This window comes from Spermophilus citellus (genome assembly GCF_964194105.1).
Source record: "Spermophilus citellus genome assembly, chromosome: 11".
In the NCBI taxonomy this organism is placed as follows: Eukaryota; Metazoa; Chordata; class Mammalia; order Rodentia; family Sciuridae; genus Spermophilus; species Spermophilus citellus.
The window spans coordinates 102,520,927-102,542,089 of NC_138192.1; the positions used below are offsets into that span (position 1 = coordinate 102,520,927).

Below are 21,163 nucleotides of genomic sequence, written 5' to 3' on the forward strand. Positions count from 1 at the left end.
CTTCTTTGTCTACTTCCCTAATTAGTAAGCTACTTGCAAAAAGGAACTTGTTTTTCCTTCTTCTTTCCTGTATCTACAGACAGATGGGAAGAGAGTAGATATAATAGCATTTGATGAAGGAAGAAACCAGGGGATGGTATTTTTTGGGGGGCGGGGGATGGTACATTTCCTACTCACCTGAGCATTATATCATCTTTTGACCTAGGTTACTTCGACCTTTTGACAAGGATGGATTTCAACAAATGTCTTTACGATATTGGGGAACAACTGGGCAGTGATGAGTTGTCCTCCCTCAAGTTCTTATGTCTGGAATATATCCCACAAAAGAAGCAGGAGCCCATCAAGGATGCCTTGAAGCTATTCCAGACACTTCAGGAAAAGGGAATGTTGGAGGAAAACAATCTGTCCTTCTTGAAGGAGTTGCTTTTCCGAATTAATAGACTGGACCTGCTGACCACTATCCTGAATACCAGCAAGGAGGATATGGTGTGGGAACTTCAGATTCCTGGCAAGGCCCAGATTTCTGCCTATAGGTACGTAGAAACTTCACAGTGTGGGGACCTGGAGGTACAGGTTGAATGGACACATCTTTCTGGGCATGACTGATTGGGGATTGTCTATGTTCCATGAGTTGGGAGGCTCTGGAAAAAAGATGTCTCACCAGAACCTGATTAAGAAATTTAGGGGGCAGGGCCCGGTGGTGCACACCTGTAATTCCAGCAGCTTGGGAGTCTGAGGCAGGAGGATCACGAGTTCAAAGCTAGCCTCAGCAACAGTGAGGCGCTAAGCAACTCAGTGAGACCCTGTCTCTAAATAAAATACAAAATAGGGCTGGGGATGTGGATCAGTGGTTAAGTGATCCTGAGTTGAATCCCTGGTACCCCCCACCAAAAAAAAAAAAAAAAAGAAATTCAGAGAAAAAATTACCACAGTCATAAAATATTTACTTTCCAAAGTGAAACTTCCTGCAGGTATGCTGAAGTTAAAATAGTGTTTTGAAATGTTCTAATTCTTTTTCTCTCATCTTGGCATCCTTCCTCTGCTGATGTTCACGCCATGTACTTAACTTGCCTACTTTGCCACTGAGCAAGGCATCATGGTTTCCTGACCTGGAAGCCCCTCCCATCTGCTGGAAATTTTCAGTGGGTTTAAGGATTTTATCCCATAATTAAAGACTCAAAGTGACACTATTCCCTAGTGAGGTGTTTGCTGCCAGGCCTGACCCACAGAGACTGCTCAGGTCCAGTTAGCACAGCAGCACCCGATTGCTGGCTGTTCAAGAGAACAGCAGTGACAAAGGCCCTGAAACTCACCTTCTCTCAACCTGGGAGACAGGGCAATGGTGAGCCACATATAGTTGCAACTTCATGACTTTAAAAATAGAAACACGTTATGCTCTTTCAATATTCATTTAATCTTTCTTTCTTTCTTTCTTTCTTTCTTTCTTTCTTTCTTTCTTTCTTTCTTTCTTTCTTTCTTTCTGGTGGTGGTATTAGGAATTGAACCCAGGAGTGCTCTACCACTGAGCTACATTCCCAGCCCTTTTAAAGTTTCTTTATTTTGAGATAGGATCTTGCTAAATTGCCCAGGTTGGCATTGAACTTGCAATCCTCCTGGCCTCAAGTGGTTGAGATTACAGGTATGTGTCACCGTGCCCGTCTGTCAACATCTTGTTTTCAGACACTCTTTAATTCTAATTCTCCTTTTAGAAATTTTTTATGTATGCATTAACTCTGGCCCATTCACTGTCTCTGCTTGTCAGTAACTGGCACGTTGCATGGAAAGGCCTCACAGCCAGGGCTGATGGCTACTACCCTCTGATAGCCCAGCCTATCAATGCCTTGGTTCTATTCTCAGACACCTGAGGTTCTGGCATGTTCCTTGTCATATGTCTTCCTACTTGAGGCTTGACTATTTTGATTCTAAATGGCAAAATAAATATCTGGGTGTATTAGTTTCTGAGGGCTGCTGTAACAAAAGTATCACAAATTAGATGGGTAAAAACAGTAGAGGCAATTTATTCTCTTACAGTCCTGGGGGCTCAAGTGCAGAAATGAAGGTGCCAGAAGAGTTGGTTCCTTCTGGAGGCCCTGATGGAGAATCTGCCCTGCCTCTCCCCTAGCTTCTGCTGTTGCAGGCAATCCTTGGTGTTCCTTGTCTTGCAGATGCATCCTTCCAGTCTCTGCCTATGTCCTCATATCCATGTCTGTCTGTCTGATTTTTCCTTTTCTTGTAAGGACACTGGCCATTGGATTAGGGCCCATTCTAATTCACTATGATCTCAGTTCAATGAGATTTTTTGTCTGCAAAGACCCTTTGTCCAAATAAAGGGTTATTTATTTCTTGAGAAGATTTATGGATCAGATTTCTTGAGAAGGTGTATGTATCAGCTGATAACACTGAGTAGCTTCCCATCATTAAGTGAGGTGACTGTACGTCATGTAAATTTATTCACATAATCTTTGGTATTTGCCTATGGTGTGAATATATAATTATCTCCAGTCTACAGATGAGAAAAAAATGTCTAACATGTTGAAAGTCATACAGCTCCCAGATGGTGGGGCCAAAGTTCTAACACAGGTCGTGTGGGTCTCTTGTGCTCAAATGCTGCCTTTACCACCCTCAGGGATTATGAAAATAATAAGGGCATGGACCAGGCTATAAGGGGACTTGAACACTTTCGTAAAGGGACGATAATGAGTGATCCTTCTGAAGTGAACGCAGTGAGGCATAGTGGAGCACATGCAGCCCTGAGGACAGGCAGGCAATGGCCATTAGTGGTGACTGGGAGGGGGCAGGCTGGAAAGGGAGGAGGGCGTGGGGGCAGTGAGGAGCAGAGCAGATGATGTGTTTGCCAGAACTAAATGTTTGGCTCTCCTCTTTTTTTTTTTTTTTTTTGGTACCAGGAATTGAAACCAGGGTTACTTGACCACCAAGCCACATCCAATGCCCTTTTAAAATATTTTATTTAAGACAGAGTTTTGAGTTGCTTAGGGCCTCACTTCTGAGGTTGCCTCTGAACTCGCAAACCTCTTGCCTCCTGAGCTGTTGGGATTACAGGCGTGTGCCACTGTACCTGGCTGGCTCTTCTCCTGAAGGAAAGACTGGGAGGACATTGCCCAGTTTGATGAAGGAAGTGGTAATCCAACATGCAGAGTAGAAAGTACCATTTTCAAAAGTCAATGCTTTTTTGAATTGCAACGAGTTCTTGTTCTTAGAGTGAAAGACAAAGGAAAAACAAGATGCATTTAACTGGAATAAACCAAAGGACAAAGTTGATGGAACTTTTAATTGTTCAGGGCAGGCACAAGTCAGTAGACTTGTATGTCTACCTGCCTTTCTCTCAGGACTCAGTTCCTAAATCATGTCTCAGATTTTTTTGGAGGGAGGCCATTTAGTCAAGTCCCTTGTGACTCCACATAGCAAATTTGAAAGGATCTAAGGAAACATTTCTTAAGTGTCTCCATTTCCCACCGCAGGGTCATGCTTTTTCAGATTTCAGAAGATGTAAGCAAACTGGAATTGAAGTCTTTTAAGTTTCTTTTGAGCAAGGATATCTCCAAGTGTAAGCTGGATGACGACATGGTAAGACCTGGTATTGTCTGGAGATGCAGTCCTGAGAGTTGGTCAGCCACTGGGGACTTCTGAGGCTAAAGAGAGGGGCTCTTCTGATAAAAGCAACCTGAATTCTAGTTCCTAACCAGAGAGAGGAAAGCGTCAGCAGGCATGCTGTAGATCTCATGCCTTTGCACTGTGAGTGCTGCTCACATTCATCTTCAGGAGCAAGCAGACTCGGGAGCCAGGGGAATAGTACGGCTGTGCTTCAGCACCCTGTGTGGGACCAGGCAGAGGCAGGAAGGAAGTGGTGGTCTGAGACATTTTCTCCACTTCTTCATTCCTGGGTGGTATCTCTGGGTATTTGTTGTGTGTGGTGTATGCATCTCTGTTATATGTATTGCATGTCTCTTATATGTATGATATGTATACCCATGTGTGGTGTGTGTCTCTGTGTAGTGTCTGTGTGTATGTCTCTGTGTTTTTCCTGTGTCTCTGTTTATGTGTGTGTTTCCCCGTCTGTGCATGTTTCTGTGTGCGTGTGTGGTATTTGTGTGTGTGTGTGTGTGTGTGTATTCAGGTTTGGAGGTAGATTATACTACATCGGGGTATAAGGGAGTCCCAGAGCTGTCACTGTGTCACTGACCAGGCTGCTGTGTCTCAGCCAATGCACATAGGCCTGGTTCATACATAAAGACAACCACAGGCAATCTGAGCATAGAGCCTGGGGATCTGGGGACATCTGACATGGCCTCTCTTCTATTCTCTCACTTCTGTGTTTTTGGGCCAGAGGACATGGCCTCCATAGGCGCCTGTCAGCTGCAGGAGACCAGCATGCACTCTCAGGGGTCTGCTTGGGAAGTAAGGGTGAATCCTTGGTTTGGAAAAAGTGATATTTATATATATATATAAAGTTATATATATAAAATAAAATTATATATATATTAAAATAAAATATATATTATAAAAACTAGTATGACTCAATCCAGTCTTCCCACTTTATTTCTTGTCCCCTAGAGCTTGCTCGACATTTTCATAGAGATGGAGAAGAAGCTCATCCTAGGAAAGAGAAACCTGGGAACCCTGAAAAATATCTGTGAACAAATCAACAAGAGCCTGCTGAAGATCATTGAGAATTATGAAGAATTAAGCAGAGGTAAAAATAACCTGACACTGTGAATCAGCTAATCATTTTCTCAAATTCATAAATTCCTGTCTGAAGCAGATCTAACCACATATTTGGGGTGTGTTTTTCTCTTAATTCAGAGAGAAGAATGAGTCCTGAAAGAAGAACAGATGCACTTTTAAATGGTAATGCTTGCAGATGTGCAGAGTTAATTTACCCTCTTATAGCATCATACCTCTTTCTACTGCTTCCTGTTATTGGGATGAAAGTTTGGTGGTCACTTGTTATCACCTTCTCTGCACATCGACAGACCTTGCAGCCCCAGACTGGCATGTTTGCCATATAAGTCCTGGACTTAACTTTTTTGCTTCTTTTTTCCCCCTTCTCTCTCCTAGCACCTCCCACTGACATGTGTTGCCTGTGGTTTGCACTGGTAGCTAGATTTAAATGACTTTGTTGATTAAGTCACTTCCTTTTTCAACAACTTTTTTTTTTTTTTAAATTTGTTGTCCAGGTCAGAGACCTCTTGGCCAAGTGTGATTAATTCCCCTCGTCCCCCGCTGAGTCACCGGGCTCCCTGTTCTGCCCTCCACTAAAGCTCCCCATCATCTGTCTGACTTCCCTTGTGGATGTTTCAGCCAAATTATATTTTTCCAGTCCTCTGTCTCTTTCCTACCTGGGGAAGTTAGACTAAACAAGCAGAAGGAATTCTTCAGGATCTCCTTCAAATTTTTAATTACTTTCTCATTACAAAAATTATACGTACTCACCGAGAATGATTTTAAATTCAGGGAAAAAATTTTAAAGACCTGCTGAGATTCATCACATCCTAAATGTTTCTACTGTTAATATTTTATATTTGTTACATTTTCACCCTGGCTCTTCTTTATGTGTGTGCGCATGCGCGCCAGTGCGCGGGCATGAAAAATGCATTTTGAAGCATCTTTTTATAAAGGTTACTCTGAGTAATATCCATGCATCCAGTTCTTCCCTACTTCCCGTGTCTGCATGGGCTTAAGATTTGAAGAGTACATTAAGTAGTACTTTTGAGTCAATTCATCCTGTGCCAGGGTTTTATAAATGAATATTTCACAAATACCATAGAGCTCAACCTAGCAATGTGGAAACATATAAAAATTATGACACTTCTTGGTCACCATTGTCCAAGATGATACACATTTCTTTACCAAAGTCTCTTTCCTGCCATGCCTCATTCCAGTCATGTCTCTCTGTTGTTTGCAGGGGAGGAGTCCTTGGGGATGTTGACATTGTCGGACTCTCCAGGAGAACAGGACAGTGACTCACAGGTACATGGACACCTGCAAATCCTTCTTCCTTTTACATTGCAGATTCTAGATCTTATATTTTGTTTGTTTGTTTGTTTGTTTTGTTTTTAGCTGCCAAATGAACCAATTAAGGGTAGAAAATGAAAAATCTGAGAATTGTAGGGAAAAAAAATCCCATGAAAGGACAAGTTAAAAATGTCATTTCATTTTAAAAATGTGACCTCTCCAGTTCCAGTGTATTACATTTTTATTTTAAAATGAAAGACAGAGGTATTGGACTAGCTAGAAGGTGGGAGGCCTCCTATCTAATCTTCTAGATGCCATGCCAACCTAATGGGGGATGCTTTGGGGTAGGGGCCTAGCACACCTGGAACAAGCAAAGTCATTCCTTTAAGCATGACCTTTAAAAAATGGTTTTCTTTTATGATTTGGAGTAAGCAACAAGTACTCATAATCTAGCCATATCTTTGTGCTTTTGACCCAGAAGAAAAATTTCCTCTCTAGACAACATAAGTTGTACTTATGTAACTTCAACAATTCACCAAATGCATTTTAATGCCTTGCCCCATTCACTACTCCTCACTGTGGCAGGAAGCACAGGAGACCCTGAACACCTGATTTAGGCTTGAGAGTAACTATTTAGAAGTGTGGGCTCTGTGAAAATTACCAGAACTCTCTCCATCTGAAAATCAAGGATTAACCACAGTGATGTGGCACTTTAAAGTAAAATAATGCTCTACAAGCATTGTTCTCATCAAATAGTCTATAATCTTAATATTGTCTAGTATTGTAAATGTACCCAGTATGTTAGTAAATACTTAGCATACATGATAGTAAATACTGAATATACTTAAGTACTTAATAAAATACTTGATATCTTAGTAAACTTGCTAAGATCCTAATACATTGGGTAAATTGCCTGAAGTCTTATGTTATGTAGAAGCAGAAATTTGGTTTCCTAACCTGGGGAGGGGTTGTTTTCTGTACCTCAATGGGTTACACAGATATGCAACCAAATGCTAAGAATCCCAGCAATGAAATAGCCCTAGAAAAATAAGCAGCACACAGGGCCACCTCAGGCCAGTACTGTCAGGCATACAGTCTGGATTCTTAACCTACAACATAACCCCAACATCTCTCTCCACCAGCTACAGTGGTCCTGAGAGCTGGGTTATATCAGCTTTGAACATCCTGGGACTATACTGTATCCGCCTGACGGGCAGGCTCTCAGCTGTTAGCCAAGAAGTGCAGATGAGATGAGTGGTTAGCCAATATGTCCACAGTCAGGGTGGAACAGCCCAAAGACAGTCATTTTTAGCAGTTCTGGATTGAGCTCTCAAAAGTTTCTAAATCCCAATCGTGGGCACAATGTTCTCTGCCTCAAAGACATGAGGATGGTATTAATGTATGAATGTATGTGCAAAGTGCTCATGCAGCCCAGGTACACTGACTTTACAGTTATTGATGGGGCAGAAGTCTGAGGGATCCTGTGTGAGAACAGTAGGGAACTAGTTCTTCAGGGGAATGGCTCCAAGTTGGGGTGACTTGGGGCAAGGGAGAGCCCACTTGCCCCAGCCCCCTGCGGAGCCCACCCTCTTCCTGGAAAGTTGTTTGTTTATATCGCCAGTGTTCGACTTGCAGAGTAAAGTGCCTGGGTTGGGTTTTTGTTTTCCAGACATCAGACAAAGTTTACCAAATGAAAAACAAACCTCGGGGATACTGTTTGATCTTCAACAACTATGATTTTAGCATGGCACGGAAGGATATGCCCAAGCTCCACAACATTAAGGATAGGAAAGGATCAGATTTGGATGAAGGTACAGTAGAATCCAAAAGAGAAGTGAAAATTTCTTACATCTATTTTTTTTTAAATTTTATCAAAAGGGGGAAAACAAAAGCTGTACCAAAAGAGCCACATATTTCAAGAATATGAATTTAAACATATTTTCTTGTGGAGGTGAAGAACATTCTTATATATTTGTTAGTTTTTTGCTTTGTATATAATTTGTTTTTATAAATCACAGCATAAGCATATGTAGAATGGTAAACTATCAAGTCTCACTAGAATCTTATAAAGAGGAGCAGCAATGAGCTTTACTTTTAAGTCAACTAAGTGAATAGCATTTCTGTAGAGTGTGTTAGGTGAAAAAGATTGCCTTAGTATGAAAATCTATATTGGTATTGAATTTATAAAAGTTCCAAATGTTTTCTCTGATAAATGGCTGCTGATCCATAATGGGGAAGGGGCGGAGCATGGGAAGAATGGAGGAACTTTGGACATAGGGGAAGGAGGGGTGGAGAGTGAGAATGGGGGCAGGAGAGATGGTAGAATGAGATGGACATCATTACCCTAGGTACTTGTACGACCGTACATATGGTACAACTCTACATCATGTACAATCAGAGAAACAAAAGTTGTGCTCCATTTGTATACAATGAATCAAAATGCATTCTGCTGTCATGTATAACTAATTAGAATAAATAAAAAAAGAAAAAGAAAAAAAAGTTGTGCTACTGAATGTAGAAGAAATTGTGAATTCTTAACAAAAATATCATTTTTGCTTATTTAAGCAAATCTATTTAAGGTTTTAAAGTCAGAATTTCAGGCCATTGATTACATCAGTTATCATTATGTATTTGGTTTTGGAAAAAACATTTTAGATCTTTGATTTCTATTCATTGAATATTAATTTTTTTCTATTAAATTTCATTTGATTCTATTTCTGGCAGTTCATTTTTCTTATATCTGGCCCACAGAACCCAGTCTGTGACGGGTATTTAAGATCACATGTCCTGTTTTATATTTTCCTGGGCTTATTACATTCTGTGTTAATGAGTAAAAATAGATGCAGCTGCCTGTGTCATTTTTCCTGAGATGTTCTTTCTGTTCTGCTGTAGTGTCCTGTGAACTTTGCTGTTATTTTCTTCATCACCACCCCACATGCACATGCCCCAGTTCCATCTCATGGAGCCAACAACTGTTCCTATTACACCATCATAAGGAACAGGAAGTTTATTCTCTCATAAAAATGAACCAGAGAGTCTCTAAGATCTAGTGATACCAGGCTCAGCAAAGAAAGCAGTGAAGTATGGAAGAAAGGAAGAGAAAAACAAAAGTCAACCTACTGGTGGCATGAAATCAGATTTCTAACCTATCTTGGTTCCAAAAACATTGGTAGAAAATATGAATTCTCCTTTGGAGAAGCTGAAAGCCCTAGATAAAAGATGTATAAATCATGATATCTGGAGGTCTCCTAATGGAATGATAAGTTTCCTAATCAAACACTCTGCTATGAAGTCCACCAGTGAACAAACCATGCCTATGAACACAGAGTTTTTGCTTAACTTTTTAGTAGACTAATGGACAACCAAGTTTTATAAGGCATATGGATAACACCCCTAATATAAAACAAGCAATACAAACAAGAAAAAAAATGAAATGGAAATATAAATTAAACAAAGATGATGCTGGGTAAAAGGAAATCCTTAAAAAACTATATTTAATGGCTGGGGTTGTAGGTCAGTGGTAGAGTGCTTGCCTAGCATGCACAAGGCACTGGATTTGATCCTCAGCACCACATAAAAATAAAAGTATTGTGTCCATCCACAACTTAAACAGATATTATATAACTAAAACTATTATATATAATATACAACTAAAACAGATATTATATATATTATAATATTATATAATATATAATAATATATAAAATATAATAATATATAATATAATAATACATAATAATATAATATAATATGTATAATATCTGTTTTAGTATATATTTATACACACATATAAAATAATTTTTAAAACTATATTTAATATTTTTAGTAAAATATTCATAGAGGAACAAGATGTTATGAAAAAGAAACAGAACAAGAATTACTAAAAATTCAACATATGAGCACAGAAATAAAAAAAATTCAAAAGAGCAGATAGGGCAGAAGATAAAGTCTCAGAAAATAGGACAAAAAACACACACACACACAAAGTGACAAATAGGAATCAAAGGAAAAGAAAATTTGAAGAAAAGTTAAGAATGTCCAGTCTCTAATAATCAGAGTTCCAAAGAGGACAGAGAAAATGGGGAAATGGAAATTTCCAGAAATTAGGTTAATAGTCTGCAGACCAAAAGGGCCTGATGAATTAAGAAAGATTCACACCAAAGCATATTTCATCCTAGAAACTTCTAGAGAGAAGAAAAAATAAGTCAAATACATAAAGTATCAGGAACCAGGCTGTTAGTGAACTTCTTAATAGGAACACTGAAAGCTATAAGACTGAAGAAATACCTTCAAAATTCTGAGGAAAAATACTTGTGGAAAAAGCGTATTGTATCTAGCTAAACTACAAAAAATATGAAAGTAGAAGTAAAGCTCATCTAAGGGATCAAAAAATTTATTCTTTATGCAGGAGTAGATATACTCTAGCAAAATAAGTTAGTAAATCAATAAAGAAGAAGTCATAAGTTCAGGAAAAAGTGAATCTATTATGGAAAAGACCTAAAGATTTCCCAGAAGAGAAATTTATCAAGCCTAAGGAACAGTCAGTTAGGATTAGAGAAACAAGATGTAGTGCTCGAGATGAAATGTTCTTCAGAAAAATTAAAATGAATCAGACAAGCAGTCTGAAAACGGTGAAAGACTGACCTTATCTGTTAGTGTATTTGAAAAAAAAAAGTTAACCATATGGGAAACAAAGCAAATTTTAAAAGTAATACAATTATTAACTCTGGGAAAGACAAAAATCATAATAAAAAAAGGAAATATAATTTAAAAACTTGATGTTGACATTGTCCTGGTAACATATATATTATTATGAATTCAACCCAAAATTATTAAAAAACTATACAAGAGTACTATGTGCTTACCTTCCATAATAATTCACATAGAAAAAATCTAAAATTCGGGGCTGGAGTTGTGGCTCAGTGGTAAAGCACCCACCTCGCAAGTGCGAGACCCTGAGTTTGATTCTCAGCACCACATAAATCAATAAATAAATAAAAGGTATTGTGTCCAACTACAATTAAAAAATAAGTATTAATAAAAAAGTCTAAAATTTATAAATGAATTAATAGTAATGAATTCAAATTCAAACCTAAAAGTGGTTGCTTTCATGGCATATGACTGGGTAACAGAGAAGAATAGAGAGAGAATAACTGTTTTTTTTTTTTTTTATTGTTGGTCGTTCAAAACAGGATAACTGTTTTTGTAATAGGTCTTTTAGTTCTATTTTATTCATATCTCCTATTTTGATAAGTGTAACTAATTTTGAGTGTACAGCATTAAATGAATATAGGTTTTTATTCAAAAATTATTTCTCTTTTTTATGATTATAGAGGAAATAAAATCACCTCTTAAATTGATTTGGTAGTAAGCCAAAATAACAGCTCACTCATCCTATAAACTGTTTCAGAAAAGGCAACTGGCCGAAAATAGCACTCACCCCTTTCTCATTTGCTTTATGGTTTGGAAATGTTCTCTGCTGGTGGCAATAAATATTAAAAGTCTATAGAATTCACCTACTAATGTAGATGTTCTCCTTCTTGAACTTTTGGCTCAAATTCTTATCTATCAATATCACATCCCTCCAATTCTTTTTCACTCTGGGCCGTGGCAATGAATTGCTGTAGTGTGATATGACTTTTCTTCTTTCACTTTTCAGAGGCTTTGAGCAAGACCTTTAAGGAGCTTCATTTTGAAATAGTATGTTACAAAGATTCTACAGCCAAGGAAATCTGTGAAGTTCTAAAATTCTACCAAAGTGAAGACCACAATAATAAAGATTGTTTCATCTGCTGTATCCTCTCGCATGGAGACGAGGGCATAATCTATGGCACTGATGGACAGAAGGTCTCCATCTTTGAGCTGACCTCTTATTTCACTGGTTCAAAGTGCCCTTCCCTTGCTGGGAAACCTAAAGTCTTTTTTATTCAGGCTTGTCAAGGGGACAACTACCAGAAAGGTGTACTTGTTGAAACCGACTCAAAGCAAAAGGACCCCTACTTAGAGATGGATTTATCATTTCAAAAGAGTTATATCCCAGATGAAGCTGACTTTCTGTTGGGGATGGCCACTGTGAGCAACTGTGTTTCCTATCGAAATCCCATGGAGGGAACCTGGTATATCCAATCCCTTTGCCAGAGACTGAGAGAAAGATGTCCTCGGTAAGGTTTGCCTATCCAGCCCTCCTCAGTGTTATACTACCTGCTCCCCTTCCCCATCACCACTACTATATGTGCATAGCCAGGGCCTTTTAGAAAAAGCTTTATGGGTGAGGTAGTATTAATTGAAGAAGCATCAAGAGGAGTGATTTCCATTTACCTCTAAAATGTCTCCCTGTGGACTACAAAGTCCTACTTCCCAGGTCAGCTGTGAAATAAGAGAAATGGCGAGTGTTAATATCCTTCTTTCACAGATGGGAAAACTGATACACTTACTGAGTGGTTTCCTTGATTCGGCATCTCAAAGGACAACCACAGTATTACAGAGCTGGAAAGGCAATGGGCATGTGGTCCAGCTCTCTGTCTTTAAGGAAAAAAAAAAAAAATCATGATTGAGCTGATTCAGCTAGTTTTGTTAAGTTTGCCAAGAAGGCAGTAACCATGTCAATGTTTAACACTCTCCAACTCTGTCAAAAGTCCCATAATAGCTAACTCACCTCAAACCCTTGATGCATTGTGGGAGATAGTAGCAAAGAGATGGAGCCTCTCGTGTCTCCCCACTCACCTGGCTTGCTTTAAAGCCGCAAGATGTGGGAAAATATTCTTCCCTTGTTTATTATATCAGAGGCTTCATTTAGTTATAGTTTCAAATGTCATAGCTTACCCACGTGTGCAAAGCTGACAGATGAACCGTGAGGAATCCTAACACATTCCTTCTAGACCTATTTCTCATTAGGCTTTCAGAGTATGAAGAGTGAGAATCTCCCATAGTATATAAAAAGCAAACCACAGCACCAATGTGAGGTTTTCATTTTGTAACTTAGGCCAGGAGTCCTGCAAGGTTCTGGTGTTTGCTACAGAGATAGATGAAGAGGTTGACCAAGAAAACTGCTAAGATATCTGGGGATGGAGGGGGAGAGAGGGCTGCAGGAGATGTTAGATTGTGTTGTAGATGAATTTGCAGAAGCAATGCTGAGTGTAAGCTGAGGGCATTCAGAGGCATTGAGATGCTGTGGGGGTTGAGTGACACAGTCCATGGAGTAGTGAGAGAGATACACAAACTGGAAGGGAAAGAAATCAAATCCAATACTGGCCCTGAGGTTTCTGATGGTTAGTAGAGATTCCAAATAAGCTGAAGGTGAAGTTATCAAGCTTGAGACAACTCATCTACCTGGAAAGCTGTGGTAGGTCTTGGTTTAGCAGATTATGGTTTCCAAAGCCTGATATTTGAGAGAGGGAGCTATAGGTCTCTCCCTCAGCACAGCAGATGAGATGGGTTGTCAGTCCTGTCCCCCCACCCCACCCCGTGAATCATCATATGTTATGCTCTGTTTTTCAGAGGCGATGATATTCTCACCATCCTGACTGAAGTGAACTATGAAGTGAGCAATAAGGATGATAAGAAGAACATGGGGAAACAGATGCCACAGCCCACTTTTACCTTAAGGAAAAAACTCTTCTTTCCTCTTGATTGATGTTACATCATTGTGTAACACTATGCTTTATTTATTAAGTATTTTTTTATTTGTTATAATTAGTGTTAGTTAATTATAAAATATTGACTGCACTTTCTTTTTAAGGCAGGGAAAGAATGAGGAACTAAGCACTTTTTTTCATAAAAAATTATGTTTTTAAATATACAACATTATCTTCAATTATTACATCAAAACCATTTTGTCCATACAAAGCATTACTATAATCAATTCACTTTATGCATTTGAATCAAGAACATTTTAATTCTTATATGAATTCAAGTCCTGGCTATGCAATATCAGCCACTATTAGACATTTACAGTTATGGTATAATTTTAACTATTTTTAACAAGATGAAAAAGTACTACTTAAAAGTAAATAAAAACTTCATTCCTCTCTTTTCAAGCCTTCTAATACACTACTTTCAAAATATTTAAATTTGGAAAATTAAATTTTTAAATATTAGCTGTCTCAATAAGAGAGCAAAGGCTCTTATTGAGTTACATCCTCAGCCTGGTTTTTTTTTCATTTTCTGATGCTCTTTCACATACCTTTTCATATGCTTGTAGGATTCGCTGTTCTTGCTAATAAAGCATTTTAGTATTTCATATATTTGTATACATTTTTTTTCTTTCAGCTCATTTTGTGTTTTTAAGAGTATTTTTAAATTTTTTAAATTTTATTTTCTGAATTTTTATTTTCTTTTTCTTTTTTAATTTTTAATTTGTTTTAATTAGATACATGTGACAGTACAATTTTCTTGGCAAACATTTGAATCAGATGGGCTATAATTTCTCATTTTCCTGTGTACAGCTTGCAGAATCACATTGGTCATACATATCCCGGGAGGAGGGATATTTCCAGTTGCTGGTTCTTGTACAAGTCTCGGTTAGCCTATGTGGAGTGTGCTGGTGGAGTTCAGAAATAAAGTTTGTTCCTGCTTCAGTGGCTCATGATTTGTGCCCAGCCAGACTGCGGCACTGTTTTATTCTGCTGTTTTTAAAAAACATTTTTGATACAGTAAAATGTAATTTTATCTTACTGCTCCTTAAAGATTATTTTTTTAGTGTTTTTTTTTTTTGTTTGTTTGTTTGTTGTTTGTTTTTGCCAATGGTGTGTCACAAATGGAAAACATTCCGGTCATAGACTTGTTTTACTTGAGTCTCCCACTATTGGCTCCCACAGGCTGTGTTTTTAACGTTTACAGTCAACATTTAAAAACCAGGAGATATCACATAAAACCCATAATATCTTTTTTTGAAAATTGAGAATGTCTGATAACATTGACCCCAAGTAACTGTGTGGTAGCAATCGTAGAGGTCTGAGAAGCACCTCTCTCCAGCCAGGTGTGGCTCTGCTTTCCCTAGTCCTCTCTCCATCCCCACCCAGGCACCTCCAAGGGGCTGCTGTCAATGGCCATTTATCACCCTGCCAGTGTGACCATTTTACCTTACATCCAGACATTTTCGTTGATTTATATTGCCTACCCTGGGGGGCATTTGAATTCTGGCGATGGTTTAGAAAAGGCAGCAAGAATCTTCAGATACTCTTCTTGGGTGATAGGTTCGGGAACATGGTTGGAAGATCAGAGAATGCAGGCACATGTATAACAGAAAAAAGTATTGAAGTCAAGTCAAAGAGTTATCTGTCTTGCTAGCTAGAGAGGGGGACAAAAGATGTAGCCCAACATACAGTCAACATTCGATAGGAAGGATGCCTTCAAATCAGTCTCTTTCTAATAAAATGTGTAAAATGCACAAGAGAAAAGAGTACAAGGCCCAGAGAGAGATCAGCTTCAGGATAGAGAACATCTATTTTTAATGAAGAATCAATGAGAAGCTCTGCAATCGAGAATTTAAACATTCCCATTCAGAAAAAAAAGCAAATTGTGAAAAGACAAAAACATAGTCAGAACAACCCAAGAACTCAACTAATCATATGCATTTTCTCAAGAAACCCTCTCTGCCCACCCCACCCCCAGGAGTTCCATAGGCTTTAGGGATGGTGTTCCTACCACCTTTGGCCAAGGAGAACAACTTTTTGTTTATGATTCTTGTTTTTTGTTGTCGTATTCAATGTCATAATCATAATTATACTCATAACTGGTTAAAGAGGGCAAGGTTCCAGATTGTCTTTCATAAACTTCTTCTTCATTCTTGGCAAACTTTTGCCTGTAAAAGGAAGGATATATCACGACAGACTCAAAGAATAGAAGGGGGTACAGGATATGGGTGTGTGGGTAGGGGCAGAAATGTGGCTTTAGTCCTCCCTGGGGGAACAGTCTCTCATCACTTGCAGAGGTTTTGAATTTAGTGAAATGTGATATTTGGGTGACCAAATTGCCAAATGAGGCATTTTTCTATGGAATCAATGCAACAAGTAACTTCAGTAAAGTTTGACTAAAATTTGTTTGAGCAATTTAAGATGTCTCTTCAGGTAACAGTATGATTTCTGTGTTCTGAAGTTGATTTCCAGAGCAACCAGAAGCAGCTGTGTCTAATACAAAAACCACCGAGTGTTTCAGAGAAGGGGGACTTGAAAAACAACCCTCAGTCACAGAACAGAAAAAAACTCAGAAATTGATACACTTCCTGTGTCATTTTGCATAACAGACAGGCAAGAGAGAGAAGTCCAGACATATCTCAAAAGAACTCTGGCCTCTGCAGATAACTGTGTCCAAACTCAGTGACATAACCTCCCTCTTGTCTTGACATCAGTAAGCAGTACCTGGCTTATCTTCTGAACCTATTCCTCACTCACATGCCCTCCCACTCCTAAAGAGAGCTCAGCCAACAGCATCCACACCTTAGAAGAATGTTTTCCTCTGTCAGGCTCTCTATGGTGTGCTTATGCTTTTCATTAGCTTCAGCAAGCTTGATCTGGAACATCTTCTCAAGATTTCCCACTGTGGCTTTCTGGAAAGACAAAATTTAAAAGCAGTCTTCCCCAGAGCCACCCAGCATGAAGCCATATAGCCAAATGGCAGAGACACTTGGGTTCCTCTCCCAGCCCCTGTCCTCTCTCCAGCCAGGACTCACCTCTTTCTGGAGTTCCATCTGTGTTTGGTAGAGGTGCGCGTTAAGCGACTCTAGAATAATAGCTTGTGCGTGCAACTCTTCCTCCATGATCTGCACAAGAAGAAATTGTTTCAGGACACCAAGCCCATGTTACCTATTTATTCTCTTCTCCACAGCACCTGGACTACAACACAGAGCAACAACCTTAGCTACTCACCCCTGGCCAGTAAATTCTGGCCATTTGCTGTCTTTCCGGGCTACATACCCTCCCCTTCAGCCACAACCATCACTGCCACAGAGCCAGTTCTCACCAGAGCTCAAACAGATGGTTACCATGGCAATCCGCCATTCATTCACTGAAGAGTCTTTTGTTAATAACCTACTACTGATTCCCACAATAGGATATTCTGGGAAAGGTGAGACTCTAGGGACTGTAAGAAGATTAGTGATTTCTAGAGGTTGGAAGGGGAAAGGAGAAATGAGTAGGTGGGGCAGAGGGTATTTTGGGGGCAGTGAAACTATTCTGTATGACACAGTGATTATAGATACATGACATGACATATTAGGCAAAACCCAAAGACTGTATGTCTCAAGGAATGAAGAATGTAAACTCTAGACCTTCAGTTAATAATAATGCATTAGCATCAACTGGTAGATTGAAACTAATATATCATCCTAGTGCAAGATGTTGATAATAGGTGGAACTCTGAGGGGTAGCTTAGGGGAACCTGTAATTTTTGCCCTAATTTTTCTATAAACCTAAAACTGCTCCAAGAAATAGACCATCAGTTAAATGAACAAACTACTACTGAAGAACAATTAGGAACCTGTGCAAAAGTCCTTAGGAGGCAAAAAGCGTAGGAATCCTTAAGGAACACTAGTGGGGTTGGAATAGAGACCACAAGAAGGAGAGTGGGCCATGGTGAGGAGACGCAGAGGAGCCAGGCCACACCTGGGATTCATGGTAACTCGAGAATAATAGGGGGTGGTGGTCAAAAAGTTTTAGGCAGAGGAGTGTTTATATTGGTTCTCACTGTTTGCATCGATCTCACTACTCTGTGGAACATGGGTTGGAAGGGACAGGGTAGAAAACAAGGTCAGCAAGGAGAAGAGTATTACAGTAGTTCAGGTGAGAAATAATGGACTGGGGAAGACGGCAGCGCTGGAGAGAAGTGGATTTATAGAGTGCTCTATGGAGGAGTGGTTGATGCCGATGCATGGATGAGGGAGAGTGGAAGAAATCAAGGACGACTTTGACTCCAGTTTGAACAGCTGGAGATTTACAATTTGAGAGCTCAAATCCTGGGAGGAAAATCAAGAGTGTGGAATGGGACACATTAGGTTTGAGATGTCCATTGTCACCTATGTAAAAACACCAAATGGGCAGTTGGATATGCAGCCTGGGTCTCAGAGGAGGGGCCGGGGCTGGAGGAGTCAGTCTGGTCGGCAGCACAGAGATGGCATTTACATTTGTGTGAATAATTAACTCCCAAAGGAGAAAGGGGAGAGAAAGAAAAGAAACAGAACCCAGGGACAAGCCCTGAACTTTCCAGGGCTTAGAATGTAGGTGGAGGAGGAGGACCTACAATGAGGACGGAGAAGTGACCAGTAGGGGAGAAGCAGACACTTGTGAAAGCCAGAGGTGAGTGGCTCAGGGAGGAAGTGACCTCACCTCAGGCCAGGAGAGACATTCCTGGTATTTGTCACAAGAAGTATTGGGCAGGGAACTAGGCCTTTAAATAGGGTGGCTCCTGAAAAGGTGGTATTTGAGTAAAGACCAGAAGAAGGAAAGAATGTTAGCCATGTGGATTTCTGAGAAAGAGCTTTTCAGGAAGAGAGATCACCAAGAACAAAGACCCAAGGTAGGAGCATCCTGGCCTTTTAAGAAATGGCAAGGAATTCAGTGCTGCTGGGGTGGAATGATGGAGGCAAGAAATAGAAGGAGATGAAGCTGGGGAAAGAAAAGAGCAAGAGGGATAATCCCTGGGCCAACACAGTCCTGGGAGCAGTTCACAATCGCACCATCCAGAGCAGAAGAAGCCGTCTAATGCAAAGGGCGCTGGGAGAGCATTTGGAAAGGTTACCTCAGGAACCGGGAATCCAGCTCTGCCCTGGACTGCTTCAGTTCAGATCAGCAAAGCATAAAATCAGTGCTAAGGCTGATGCATTGTACGTGAAAGAATGAAATTGCTTCCAAGTAACTTAACTGTATCAGAACATAGTTCAAGAAGATTTAAAGGAATATAAAAATATTTTAGTGCCCAACGAGGCAACTTTCACAGTGGCTGGCACCATAAAAAACTACCAGGCAAGCAAACAAGAAAATATGACCACGAATGAGGAGAAAAATCAATTAATAGCAACAGAAATGGCATAAATGAAGCTTATCTCAAACATATCCATTCTAGATCCAAGTTAAATTCTCAAAGAAGAAAGAACCACAGGTTTTTTTGTGGGTCTGGACAGCTTCTATTCAGATGTCTCCATAAAGTGACCTACAAGAAAGTTATCACTTGGGACTGGGCTTGTGGCTCAGTGGTAGAGCACTTGCCTCCCACGCGAGGGGCCCTGGGTCCAATCCTCGGCACCACATATAAATAAACAAAATAAGGGTACTGTGTCCATCTGTGGCTAAAAAGTTTTTTGTTTTTTTTTTTTTTAAAGAAAGTTATCACGTCTGAGGTACACCCAGAACTTGGAACCAGAGATGCGTAGGCAAAGGAAGTTCTGTATTTTTCTGAGCTCAAAGGAAAGAACATGGCCATTCATGAATCAAAATCCTTCCTTAAGCTTTGCTAGAAATAGAATTCATTCAACATTGATGACCATATGGTATGCTGTTGATGTATGTGCTCAAATCTGGCTTTGAAAAGGGTACCAGGTATTTTTGTTTTACGGACAATTCCAGATCACTTTTTAACTTATTTCATCTAGCAAACTTAGCTTTAGGTCTTGCATCTTTTATGGATTTTGGAAAAATTACCATAGGTTCCATTTTACGGAGAGTGTATTTTTCACTGATATATTTGCCAGACATCAGTTCCATAGGAAGAAACAGAAGAGCTTACCGCTTTGGTCTTCCTCATCTCCTGTAATTGCAGGGTGTCGCTTTCATGTTGTTTCAAGAGTTCCTAAAAACAATATTATTGGCTCTGGATATTCTTTTGGAGAATTAAGAAAGCCAGTAGAGGATTCAGGAATATAATATTTACTAAAGCTTATATATCAATATAATGATACACACATTGTCAACAAATGATATGACATTTTGAAGTTAACTAATGAAAATCTTATATTAAACACTATCACATTGACAAATATAAAATAAATTAGATTTTCATCAAAAGCTTTTAAATTAGTGTACAGATTCAATATTGTTAAGGATTTATTTATGCATGGATTGATCTTTATTTTCAATGTATTCCTAGTCAAAATACCCACAGGCTTTCTTGAGAAGTTAATTCTAAATTGACAAGCTAGTTCTAAAATGTATATGCAAATGCAAAGAATGGGGGAAAATAATCTTGGAAAACATTACTAAAGTTAGATGATCTTAACTATTTGGTATTAAGCTCTAATAGGTAAGACTACATTATGTTTGTGGGCCTAAGCGAAGACAATTAGTCATAAGAAACAGAATGGAGTCTGACTCCCCACCCCCAATGACCCCAAGGCAACTCAATGGGAAAAGGAATCTTGTTTTGTTTTTGGTTTAAAAAAAAATTGGTGCTGAAACAACTAAATATTCATATGTAAAAAAGTGACTCATGGTATCTACCTCACTCTGTATACACAAATTGTTCAAAATGGATCATAAAATCATAAAAGTTAAAATTATGAAGTTTCTTAAAAAATTGTGGCATTGTAGTAGATAATGTCAAAACTTATCAAATTTCACACTTAAGTCTGTGTGTTTTGCTAAGTATCAATGAGAGAGAGAGGGAGAGAAGGAGATCTATTTACAGCCAGCATCACTAGAGAAATAACAGGAAGAAGAAAGAAAGGATGTATACAGATCAAATCTCCCTCCACAAAAGGAATGGCTACTTCTTATTCCGATGATTTTGCCCTCCAGACCTCAGGAGCCCTATACACACTTGCAGAACCTGACCCCATCTCATTGTTGTTTTGTCCTTTAATAATAGTGAATACCAGCAATTGACTTTTATTGGTGATCCTAGTGGATTTTGATTAGCATAATGGTTAGACATGGACACAAAAATGAAATATGTAGAATATCCAAAATATTGGGAAAACATTTTACCCAAAAGTGGTACAAGAATATAAAAAAGTCTGTAGCTGTCCACTTAAGCATGGTGCCTAGGACTTGATCCCAGGTGGCCCTGAGTCATGCTAAGGACATGCTCTGGTTGCCTGGTGCAGATGATAATGGGTGCCAAGTTCTGCCTCTGGGATGCCATCAGGCCTGCCACTGGGAAAACTTCTGTGCATCTAAAAGTTCAGAGACCTGGTGGCATGAAATGTCGGGGCTGCTTGCTAATGCATAGTTGCTAAGTAAATGTTCATAAGTATAGCAAAACT

At 39.2% G+C, this 21,163-nt stretch overlaps 2 protein-coding genes across 2 annotated transcripts in view; one reads left to right on the forward strand and one right to left on the reverse strand.

Annotated features, from left to right (window-relative positions):
• The first annotated feature begins 221 nt into the window (after positions 1-221).
• Positions 222-13,614, forward strand: CASP8 (caspase 8). Its single transcript, XM_081260434.1, has 8 exons — positions 222-533; positions 3,480-3,585; positions 4,573-4,711; positions 4,822-4,866; positions 5,924-5,988; positions 7,643-7,784; positions 11,633-12,134; positions 13,471-13,614. Exons 1-8 carry the CDS (start codon positions 229-231, stop codon positions 13,604-13,606), a joined length of 1,440 nt encoding a protein of 479 aa, XP_081116560.1. The 5' UTR covers positions 222-228; the 3' UTR covers positions 13,607-13,614.
• A 2,025-nt stretch (positions 13,615-15,639) lies between these two features.
• FLACC1 (flagellum associated containing coiled-coil domains 1) overlaps positions 15,640-21,163 on the reverse strand; it is a 31,490-nt gene continuing 25,966 nt past the window's right edge. The window contains exons 12-15 of the mRNA XM_081260435.1: positions 19,690-19,752; positions 16,643-16,732; positions 16,410-16,519; positions 15,640-15,775 (exon numbers count right to left, since the gene is read on the reverse strand). Coding sequence (XP_081116561.1) covers positions 15,649-15,775; positions 16,410-16,519; positions 16,643-16,732; positions 19,690-19,752 — 390 coding nt within the window. The 3' untranslated portion in view covers positions 15,640-15,648. The remainder of the gene's footprint in view (positions 15,776-16,409; positions 16,520-16,642; positions 16,733-19,689; positions 19,753-21,163) is intronic.

What these genes read in the sequence shown, in the direction of transcription:
- CASP8 (XM_081260434.1), top strand. Translation starts at nt 229, where the DNA reads ATGGATTTCAACAAATGTCTTTACGATATTGGGGAACAACTGGGCAGT. An exon ending in GCCCAGATTTCTGCCTATAG is followed by an intron (nt 534 to 3,479) that starts GTACGTAGAAAC and finishes TTCCCACCGCAG; the next exon opens with GGTCATGCTTTTTCAGATTT. An exon ending in AGGATCAGATTTGGATGAAG is followed by an intron (nt 7,785 to 11,632) that starts GTACAGTAGAAT and finishes TTCACTTTTCAG; the next exon opens with AGGCTTTGAGCAAGACCTTT.